Genomic DNA, 12044 nt, shown 5'->3' on the forward strand with positions numbered 1-12044 from the left:
TTGCTCTCCTGTCGTTACATTTTTAAAGTGGTGCCAGATGCAAGAGTAGTATTAATCCATTTGTAATAATGATATCTACACATTCTAGAATAGCAGTCAATCCAGAACAGATGTGGTCAGACAAAAAAAGAGATTGGACATTGTTGTTGGATAAACCCCTTTTTCAACCTTGGTTTAATGTGGCCAACAATCATCACACTATCCCCAGCCATATAATTTGCTACCAACACGACATACTTAATGAAATGCAATTATGGAAATATACAAGTATGAATGAAGGGCAGCACTGTGTCAAAGGCAGATCATATTTTATTGACTGAGAAACATTCCAGTGATTTCCTGAGATCATCATCAAACAGGACAAATCTGACACACTGAATTTTCATTTTGCTTGGGTGACCTGAAAAAAAAAGTGTGAAACAAAAAACACAAGGTTCCCAAGTCTCTCACAAGGAAATGTCTTTGGTCCTCAGTTACAGTTAAAAATATTTTCTTCTACATTTACCGTAAAAGGTCAAGAGAACAGTCCCCTTTGGTGAAACCATAACTTGCGACACGGATGATGCTTTGGCACCTCGGCAAGGTCTTAAAGGGATCACACACAATTCGGAATCACGAAGCTAAAATATTCTTCAGACCAAAATGAGACATAGAAACGGATATGCAACAGAATGTTAAATTAGATGTGCTATTACTAGCACCAAAATTACCACTGCATGTCACAAGTTTTGACAATAATGACAAAACATTGCCTTTTATAACCACTCTTTCTAGAAGCTTGATCAAAATTGGGACAGGCCAACACTTACATAGCCACTCTGTCACATTCTTTGTGCTTTTAACGTAATCCATCCACTCTATGTGCTGGTTGGAACAGTCTCTGTCAACATATAGCCACTAGCGCATATCCAGTTTTGGGTCTTATGTCTCCTCATCACAGCCGAACAAGCCCCCTCCACTTCACCCAGGCTGTGAATTTCTGGTGAGAAAGCCGCATTCCGTGTTCTGTACAAGTGTGCATTGTTGAGTAATAAGACCTGCTGTGTCCGTTCATCAGCATTCAGCACCAAGAACATTTGAGTTATTTTCTTTGTGGTTGCCTACTGGTTTATTTATCTGTGTTTTGTTTGCACATATGCGAGTGCCAGTTCAATGACAGTTATTAAAATGGAGAAATGACATGGTTTGGGTTGCTCACACCACTGAAGCTTCAAATAAGATGAATCGGACCCTTAACTACCCACCTTTTTTGGCACTAGAGAGGTGTTGCTCATGATAATGAACACCAATTGTAAATGCAAAATAAGAGATGTTTATAGAGTTGAAAACAGAATCTACCCCCCAGGGGTTTTGTGCAATATGTTGTTTGGAATCAGTTGGGGGCACACCCAGTCTTTATGTACAGTAAAATCCCAAATTAATCCACCCATCCATTTTCTGTTCCGTGAATGTCAATGCTAAAAAAATCAATTATTATTATTATTATTATTGCTACTACTACTACTATTTTACAAAATTGTAAAACCTTATTTATCCTGATACCTTTCAGTACAGGCATATTCAGTAAATTGACATTTGATTAAATGGTCTAGAATGCTTTATTCTGAGCATGATCAGGATCTTTTAGTGTGGTGGTTTGCTCAAAATGTTATAAGTTCAAATCATAAAATCCAAATGGAAATAGTGGCTGCTTTTAGTCAGGCTTTTGGTCACTTCAGTTGGCGAACCGACCAAATCAGTTGCTCTTTTGTTAATTTTATTTCAGCCTCTCCTTGATCTCAGTTCCTTCAGTTGCGTCGTTATTCAGACCTGTTTCCTGTAGATATTCTTTCAGGTCTTGAAGTATCAGACAGAATGCAGCTTTGATCTCCTTTGCCGTTCTTCTGTTAATTAACTTGACTTTCTCGTTGCTTGTTGAGGCTCTTAAGTTCTACAGTTGTTTGTACCGTTTATATGAAGTCAAAACATTTAAATCAGACCAACCATCTTTACTGCACTTAGTTCCATTTGATTCATTCTTTGCACTAAACGCATCACGAGCACCATTCCGGACCGCTTTGTTGTGGTTGCACAGCTAACCCGTACCCATGGACTACGCGATGTTCAAATAAAGCGTATGAACACTGGGTCACTCGTTTCCGTGCAAACGGCGTCATGCTTCATGGATGCAGTCATCTCACAAGTTTTCTCCTGACTGGATCTCCTCTCCCTGCTGCTTGGATTTCACATGCCCACCTTTTTAGCACCGGTAGTGCAGACATGACCGTGCAGTTGCTCCGGCAGTTCACAGAGGTGTGCGGATACAGCAGTTGGTCTTCATGTTGTTGACCTGTCGAGCCTTCTTCAAGCAGTTTTATGCCTCTGCATATGGCAGGTGAAACTGATCCTCCCGCTTGTTGCACCGTTTGGCTACAATTGCAAGGTAAAGCACCAGCAGAATGAGCCAATAGCAGGCATAGAGTATTGTCCCCGCTATTAACAAAACCTTTTCGGACTCACTCAATGGCTGCCGTGTTTCACAGTAAATCGTATACACCACGCCCCCGAGCAGCACCATCGTCCACACTGTCACAGGGACAGCACCGATCAGGTTTACCACAATCTTCCTGCGGCCCGAAGTTCCCCACCCTGCTTTGTTGATTGTTAGTAAGGCAAATATTTTGGCAGGGAGTAAGCTGGACATGTAGAGCAGAGAATAGAGCGACATGAAGATCATGACCAGGCTACCGCGCAAGAAACAGGCATAGGTGGCCTTCAACATCCCAACCAGCTGGACGGTCAACAAGAAGAGCAAGATGTTCCATAGCCTTCCGCGGTAGAAGAGATGGATGACCGTGGCTACCAAAAAGAACGGGAAGAAGCCAGTGACCACAGATTCATAGGTCATCCAGAGGCTGTGCTTATGAAACCACAAAGCGTTATAGAGCCACTCCCGGAAGTACGACTTACTCCAGCGAGTCTGCTGGTTGAGCCAACGCAGGTACTGTGTTGGCGTTTCAGTCTGACACTGCGATCGGGCTGTATATTTTGTCTTGTAGCCGAAGCTTAGCACTCGGTTGGTGAGGTGACGGTCGTCGCCGAAGCTGCACTTGGAGCCCAGGAAGGTTTGATGGTACCAGGCTTCCAGGAAGCGCTGGAGAAGGCAATTCCTGTACATCCCCAGAGGGCCGCTGATACACTGGACACATCCAAAGTAGGACTGGCAGGCACGCTCAATGTTGAAGGCCATCCAGTAACGCACGCTGCTGAGGAAGGAGATCCAGGAGTCGTACTTGTTCAGGATCTGACAAACAGGAAAGGACTGTTCATCCATTGCCAGGAGACATTTTTGTGATGAACTCTTACTGATGTTCTACCTGTACATCTCCCCCAACTCCTCCTACTGCCGCATCGGCTTCCAAGATCTTCAACATCTCAATGGTACATGCTGGGTCCAGAACTGTGTCAGAGTCACACACCTGGAAAAGACACAGCAAGTATACCCTAATGACCGTACCGCATTGTCTGTTGCCCAAATCTTCATGGGTCATGACTGTATCCATTGACCAGAGAACAAAGGATGCACTTGTAAAACAGCTGGGATTTGGAGATTGTTAGCCGGGGGATGCCAGCCATCAATTTTCTCTACCACTTAGCCTGTTACGTGGATCCTTGGTATACAATGGTTGCAACTTACAGAATGCACTGTAGTTACAAAAGCAAAAGTTACAAAAAATTGCACATCTTCTTCTGGAGAAAATGTTTTTGGTTACTGCTTTTCATATGATGATTTTGTATTTATGACCAAATGATCTTTTTTTTTTTTTTTTGCTGTGACTGTGTGTCTCCACAAAAGTATAGATTCAGGTTATACCGTATTGGCCCGAATATAAGACGGCCCTGATTATAAGACGACCCCCTCTTTTTCAAGACTCAAGTTTGAAAAAAGACTTTTTGAACACCAAATTAATTTTTATACAGAAAATAATGACAGTACATCTGAAACAAATGATTATAACAATATATTTGGGAGAAAAAGCATGTTATTTTGCTTCATTCAAATCTTAATATCTGAACATTTAAATATGTAAACTAAAGTGCAATCACATTCGTAAATGAATGGCTTATGGTTTTTGAAATGTAAATGACATCATAACTTCTCCTCAGCTGCCGGGTAACCTGGCCGATCTTCGACCCGCTTTTCTCCAGATTGTCGCTACGTTTCTCCATTTTCTGTTATCTCTTCTATTATTTTCTTCTCTTGACCCTCTCTTTTTCAGTCTTATTTCAATGCAAAAAACACCGTCTTTGTCATGTTTCGGTTTGGGACCAACAGGTGGCACTGTAGGGCTCTCCCTGCAGCTGCGCACCTGTTGGTCATTATGTAATTAGTGCTTTAAAAGGACTCCCAGCCCAAGCACTCATTGTCGGGTCATTGTTGCTGTTTGTTGGCTGCTGTCATGGTTGTTCCAGTCATGTTTAGGTCATTGATATGTTTTATCTTCAGTCATGATTTTTGTTTGATACTTTGGACTTTGTTTGTTTTGGATTCAGTTTTCTCTGTTTTAATACAATTCGTCGAGTACACCCTGGTCCTGCCTGCTTTTTTTGGGGTCCACCACCACCTCGCAACGTGACAGTCTTATATTCGGGCCAATACGGTGTTGGTGTCATAGGAACCATGTCAAGGGCTGCAGCCTATCCCAGCAGAGTACATTGGACTGATTGCTAGTTGCTCTCAACGTGCTCGTCAGAGAAGCATTTACTGCAGGGGGCTGCTGGAGAAACAGTCTGGGTGTGTCTGCTTATTCCACAAAAAAAAGGGTTCAAGTATTCCAAAAAAGTACAACAAATCCAATATTTTCAAGATTATAACATCTAATAACAGTTTAGAAAGTTCACGTTTCTTCAGTACGTGAACAAGATTGGTGACCTCTCTCGTTCTCATCTCCCTGCTATGTTGCATACTGCGAAGTCCTCAACATCTCTAGTTGAGTCATGACGTCTGATTTTTGTGCATTCAAGATGTGCCGGTGTGCGCCTGTGTTTAAAAAAAAAAACACCCTCTGTTTTTTGTTTTTAAACTGGCTGTTGTTATCACCAACCTTTCAGCTAACGGCAGATTTTGAAAACGACAACTGGGACTAGGTGCCAAGTTCTCTTGGTGGGGGTTACACTAATATTAAACTTTCATTTCAAGTAGGAGGCTGCAAAATATTCTCCATAAATTTGAGACCCCTGATTTACTGGGAATAATTACGATGTTTGCAATGTGAGCCACACTATCAAAGGCTTCTGCCATTTCTACATTTCCTTGTACTGGTCTAGTCTTGAGGAAGCACATGGGCACTAGTGGTTTGCACTTTTACCTGACAGTTCTGAGGACTGGTATTCTAACCTTAGGTCAGGGCTTTCTGTGTGAAGGTTACATATTTTCTCAGTGCTTGTGTGGGTTTTCTCACGTTACCCAGGTTTTTGCCCTCATCCTGCGGGGCATACTTGTTAGTTGAATTGAAAACTCTAACTTGCTGATATGAGTGATGGGAGTGCTGATAGCTGGTTGTCTGTAACCAGTCCTCGGTGTACCTTTCTTTCAAATTCAGCTGTGATAGGCTCCTGCTCAACTACAACAGGATAGAAAATGGATGGATGGTCCATTGTGGATTTACAATTAGTCCTGTATCAGTAGGATTTGTATAACATTTGCTTAATTTGTGTAATAACCTTCCAAAAATTGAGGTTCCAAATCTAAAACAAAGAATTACACATTGTGTATTGAAAACAACATAGCTTAGCCGTTGGGCCGCCAGCTAAGCCGCCATCTTAAGGCGATGCTAACATGGGCAATGATTAGCATCTACACGAAGTGACTGTGCGACAGATATTGGAACACAAATTGTGCAGCAACACATGTAGACAGACAATATGAGTACTCACAGTCATATATTGTATTCTTTATACTCTGCGAGGAGTGATTCTATGAATCCTATTTGAGTTATGAAGGACACAATCCTCTGCAATGATTGGCTGCTGAATCCATGCTTGAAGCTAAGTGTGAAGTGGCCTGAGCGTGAACTGTTATTTATAATGCTCCTAGGTGGCCAAGGTACGCCCACCGGAATTAGCAATCCAAATACAGGTATGCATTGAATTGGATGGGAAAGTATAACAAAATCACGTTGCTATTTAATGGGGGCTGAGAACAGATTAATGGCATTTCTATTCATCTCAATGGGAAAATGATGATGATTTGGAGAGACAATTTGAGAGTTTTCTGAGGTGCGAACGTGGTCAAAGAATGAATTAAATTCGTATCTTAAGTGACTATTGTACATGATACAATATGACATGGTAGCCCCCTCCAAAGAATTGATAATTATGCCCGTCTTTGAAATCCAGTCTCATATTATCAAGACTTTTATTAGCGTGCGGTTCTTACCTGCACATAATCCACAGTGTCCCCCAATGCTTTAAAGGCCGTGTACATCACCTCCCTCTTCCCTCCCCACTCCTGCATGATACAGGAAAAGCGACAACCTCTGACCAGCCGAGTGACTCGTAACGTCTCCTCCACGTGAACTGTGCTCCCCCCACCTCCGACAGGCCCTCCGCCGCTCCCATCGCTGTGGTAGTTTCCCTTCCACACCATGCTGCCCGCCTGCTCAGCCCCACCCATCACCTCCTGGAAAATGTCCATCATGTAACGGTCCTCTGGTCGGTTCCCATCCACTACCAGCACTACTTTTAGTCCTGGGAAAGAAATCCGCCTGATACTGCGCAGACACTTCCTTAAGTAGTCCGGGTCCTCCTGGTAGGCAGCGATGCAGAGGGCAACAGAGCGGCGGAGATGTTGAGGATGGGTGGGGATCTTCATGCGCCGATGCTCCAGAAAGGCAAAAAGGCTCTGGAGGAGAAGGTGGAGAGAGAGGAAGGCACCATAGAGGCCAAAGGAGAGGTGGTGCTGCTCAGTTTGAATGAACTGGTAACCTGTATAGCGCAAGAGCAAAGTGAAGTCAGATATCTCATCGAAAATCAAAGACGACGATCGACAAGCTAACCTGTGATATAGGCCAGCAGGATGGTGAAGAGGACCACCGCTGCAAAAAGGGTGGTGACCACGATGTTCACCGCATTCCTGCAGCGGGAGGTCATCTGGGCATCACGCAAAAAGGCCAAAGTTAGGATAAGAAAGTAAATGCGGCGCACGAGAAGATGGGAAGAAATAACGATGAATGGGGGTGGGGGGGCTGCTTTCAGTGGAGCATTCATCCGGTGTTGCAACATTCCAAGATTTCCAAATTGGAAACCAAGTGGCTAGGAATAAGTGGGAACTGACCAGCTGTGTATAGAAAGGGAACTTAAATGTCTCATACTGAAAAACATGATTCAGTGTTAATTCACACTTTTTCAGTTGAGTACTTTATTATTCCCGAACGTTTAGCTTGACTTCTCATGGAATGCTTTTGGAAAGTTCTGGGAACTGAATCGAAATGTTCTTCCCCTTTTCCTTCCACAGTCAGTCCTTTGACATCACCGGTGCATATGCGAGTCTTTTGGAACGCTTGAAAAGTGTTAATAGTTGACCCAAGTGCCATGTTGTGTTTTTTTCCTTCATCAGATGAAAACACATCAACATTAGTCCCTGACATCATGAACACACAGTGTAAAAGACATGTCACAGGAAAATACAAATAAACTCATCAAGGTCGATTTCCATTGCTCTTATCGTACTACTCAGTCTACTCGTATGAGTAGAGCGCCCTGGAGAATGGGTTCTACGCGTAGAATGAAGAGAAACTACCGGTAATATTCTTTTATATTAGTAATATTTCCCACATTGGATATTCCACTTGGTTACATGAATACTGTTACTATTTGTGTAATAGTTGTAGGATTAGTGTACAACAACAACACATTACTACAACAAATAAAAAGAAATATTACCACCAATCTGATAACCGGACATAATTCCAACATAAAATTGCAGTCATTTTGTTTGATTTCCTATTCAGACTGCCGCTATATTTTATCACCACCATTAAACTGAGAGCAGTGCCGGAGCTCAGTACATTTCAAAAATAAATGTTCAGTATATATATCAATTGCTCACTCGGTGAAGATTCAGCATGGGGAATAAAGGGTTGCGGGTTTGAAAGAATTGGAACTATTTGTCGGAGAGATGCCAGTTTGCTTTTTTTGAGCAGTGACCATTTTGGATGTGTATAAATTGGTCCCATCGAGTCAAGCGCTTCCTGAATCCACACTATCAGTGTTGTGTCTTTCATCTCCCTCCATCCTGCCCCTTCCCAGACCTCCTCTTAGTCAAGCATCCAGCATACCCTCCTAAACCTTTCCTCATGAGAATATAGCAGGATCTTGCGCAAATCGTAATGCTATGCAAAATGCTTTCAAAATGGCAATTTACACATAGTCTACTTCTGGGGAAAAAGAAAGGCAATATAGAGTTTAACTCTTTTTTTTCTTTCATGTGACATTCTCACGAGGATATCCTGGAGTCTTTGTTGACTGGAGGGGTTTCAGAATTGATTAAAGGTCAGTCTGGGTGTGGCTGGTGCTCAGGACCAGTGTACCTGGAGGTACAATCCTCTCCTTTCATCCACATCCTTCGAACATTTCCTCCCAACCAGCCCCCATCAAAACCTTGAGACACAGCCTGATATTTATATCAGTACGTTCAGGTCTGGGCGGCCCATGTACACATGTACAGCTTGTTGAGAGACGTTAGATTTGCATTAACCCACAAATCCCAATATGTCTGTGCTTGTTTATCTTATTACAGTATATTCATAATACGGTGAGCACTATTTAAAGGGTAAAATAATCTGATGTAGCTAGTGGAGAAAACGATGACTGTTACAAAATAACAGAAATGAACCCAAAATGGTGCTCATGAACAGCCCAAATGAAATGCGACCATCTTGGGCATTTGGTCTTGAATATCATTGTAGTTTGTTGGAAATATGGCTGCATGGGAATGAGAAGGCAGGCCTGGCATAGTGACGGTAAGATGGAGGAAACTTCATGTTCTGGGTCTTTAGGTGAAGTAAACTGCAGCCTCACGAAATCCCAATTTTTTGCTATGAGTCAGATTATGACTGTTTAAATTAACGTTAACAGTAAATCACCCAGATGGGAACTGAATGTGTGAATGATGGCTAACCATTGTGGAGACCAGGAATGGACAACTTCAATGCTGGAAGGGGCTACCATTTTTCATTAGCGCTACTGGGGGACCACATCGAATCGCATCTGTCCTAACCAGATGTACGACAAAATTCCTTCAGGTCACTTTAAATATGGACAAAACACATGCGTATGTCCCCTTTTTATTGAACCAATGTACAGTATATCACAGTATATCAAGATATTTCATTTTTCATAACTCATGTGCATTTGTTTCACAAAAATCAACTCAAACTGTTAATATTATTTAGGTACTCCATGTGTGCCATGGATGTCATTCCAGATTCTGCAGAAAAGATAATCAGGCCTACTCACATTGTAGTATAGGGCAATGTAAGATCCAGGGCGAGTGCACCGAACACACATCTGCCGTCTCGGGGTGTGTAGTCATATTCCAACTTATAACTATAGAGTGGACCCCTGCTTTTCACAGGGTCAGCCCACGAATAGAGAAAATCCAGGTAGATTTCACGCTCACTGAAATGCATTGGGGAATTTATTTAGTGTTTGTATACGCCCCCCCTCCAAAAAAAAATCTTCAAAAAAATACCGCTGATATAGCCTGCCTTCCTCCTCTTCCTTTTTAAAATGTTTTATACATTAAAATTAACAGTGCTTAAATTGTTTTTAGACTTATGGTTCATAAGTCTAAAAACAATTTAAGTCATAAGTTATGATGGTTAAAGATGTCAAAGGTTACTTACCAAAGTTGTGCAGTTATGAAACTTTTTTTTTTTTTTTTTTTACAGCGTCAGTTTGACCTTCAAATTATTGTTTTAATTTCCAGGGTGTCCGAGAAATTTTTGTGTATGTGTGTGTATACGTATGTTTCAGTGTCCTTTTATGTCATTTCCATTAATGGCCAATATTTACATTATATCTCCAAATTGCAATGATATGATATGTAAATTGTGTGCACTGCTAAATGCATGAACAGTAACTCATATTTTCAGTGGAAAAATTACTCCAAGATGTATATACAGTACTTGTTTTCAAATGATAAAAAATATCTCTAAACATGTATTTCATTCTAACGCACTAAATGACAACAAATAACTATGCTGGAGTTAAGAGTCATCTGGCTCATTCTTACACTGGAGCAATGCCGACTGGAATTGTGCCGCTCCTGTTAAGTCCTCTCGGCACACATTTAACAGCGGCAGCAGAAGCCACACTGTAGAATTGCACTGCACCATACAAGGAGGGTGACCCAATACTGTGGTGTCCGCCGGAGAAATATTACACCGTTCATTATGATGCCGTGGGAGTCCGACACTTCTGCAAACTACAACTGCAATAGTTCACAAAATAAAGATGAATGTCTGACAGTGTCAAGCACAACTGAACATTATTCCAATATGCATATCAGATCCGTGTTTGTTGTAGAAGTAGGATTCCCCTGCGACTCCCCAATGCATTTTAATGGTCGTCAATTACCCGCGGATTTTCACCATTTGCGAGCAAGCTCGGTCACGATCTCCCACAAATGGCAGGGGTTGAATGTATAGAAAAGTGAGTTGCACCTTAATAAGCACATTCACTCACATGTGTACACACACACACACACACCGAAAAAAACCATAATTTCTCTACCTCACATCGGCCACTCAAACATGAACACACTCAGCTCTTTGTCTTCTAACTCAACTTTAATGTCGCTTCCTTGAGCTTTTAAAAACTTTTCCATTCAGGGTCGCTCCCTCAGAACATGTTTGCACATGGATGAATACTCTCATTCATCCTCCTTTACAACGAACCCTCACAATTGAATTCACCTAATTATTGCTTTAAGCGCAGTTAGAATACTAAACTAAAAAAAAAAAAGGGGGGGGTGGTATCTTTTCTCCTCTCCCAGTGGGCATCAATTTACATTATAAGGACACACTGCTGTCTCCTCGTCGTAGGAAATTGAATGACTTGCTTACCTTTCTGATCCAGTGGGCCCTCCGTCTTTGCCTCCCCCCCCAAAGATCTGTCCTCCCAGTCCGTGCGTTCAGCTGGGACGTTCTCTCCTTCCCTTAGCACAGCACTCTCCTTGTTCCGTCCCCCTCCCTCCACCAGTTCACACTACATCTTTATTCCAGTGTGCTCGCTTCATTCGCAGGATCCCAAAAATACAGCCGCCACCTTAAACCACTGCGAGACCACTTCTGTGAGACAGCCCCCCCCCCACAAACCACCTCCTCCTCCTCCACCACCCTCCCCCCGTTCTGTCTCCCAGGACGCTCTCTGATGAAGCCCTTGAAGACTGGATACGATCACTCCAGTTCTTCTCCTAGTTCTCCATCCTGGCTGGCCCAGTGGGAGGTCAAAAAGGTTGAAGGTTGCCCATGGTTCATCCGCAGCTGTCCCGCTGTCACGTGCCGCAGTATCAGCTGCACTTCAAACCTCCGGCGCGCAGATGGTTTTCCATCCCTCTCCCACCGGGCTCTTATCTCCCGCCGCCACCGTCCTGTCCTTGCCTCTCTCTCCCACCCTCCCTCTCCCTTCCACGCTCCCACCAGTACCTCCACACTGAAGCCTTGCCTTGCCTTTCTCACTGCAATGCAGCCAGCGGAATCCGACAAGCCACGGTTTGGATGCGTGGAGCCACCCCTCGCCTTCCCTCGGCCTGACTCAAAGCATCTTTTATGGGCTTATTTATTCTTCCCTCCCTCCTTCACTCCCCTGCTCTGAGGCTTAGCTGCCGGTTCCATGAAACAGACTGCCTGAATTCCTCAGTGGGATCAATAGGAGGCTGCCACTTACAAATACTTCATTAAAGTGCGGGAAAAAAGAGTATACATTTATCCAATAAGGAGATGAGGCAGAAAGGGTTCATCTTATTGTAACTTCTTGATATTCATACCATCCCTGTCGTG

At 42.9% G+C, this 12044-nt stretch overlaps 1 protein-coding gene across 1 annotated transcript; it reads right to left on the reverse strand.

Moving 5' to 3' along the window:
- Positions 1-767: 767 nt before the first annotated feature.
- has3 (hyaluronan synthase 3) lies at positions 768-11780 on the reverse strand. The gene is made up of 5 exons (XM_019878095.1): positions 11109-11780; positions 7038-7131; positions 6419-6966; positions 3357-3458; positions 768-3283 (listed from the first exon to the last, which is right to left on the reverse strand). Exons 2-5 carry the CDS (start codon positions 7129-7131, stop codon positions 2354-2356), a joined length of 1674 nt encoding a protein of 557 aa, XP_019733654.1. The 5' UTR covers positions 11109-11780; the 3' UTR covers positions 768-2353.
- Between the last annotated feature and the right edge of the window lie 264 nt (positions 11781-12044).

Source organism: Hippocampus comes, unplaced genomic scaffold, assembly GCF_001891065.2.
Source record: "Hippocampus comes isolate QL1 unplaced genomic scaffold, H_comes_QL1_v1.1 scaffold37, whole genome shotgun sequence".
Classification (NCBI taxonomy): domain Eukaryota; kingdom Metazoa; phylum Chordata; class Actinopteri; order Syngnathiformes; family Syngnathidae; genus Hippocampus; species Hippocampus comes.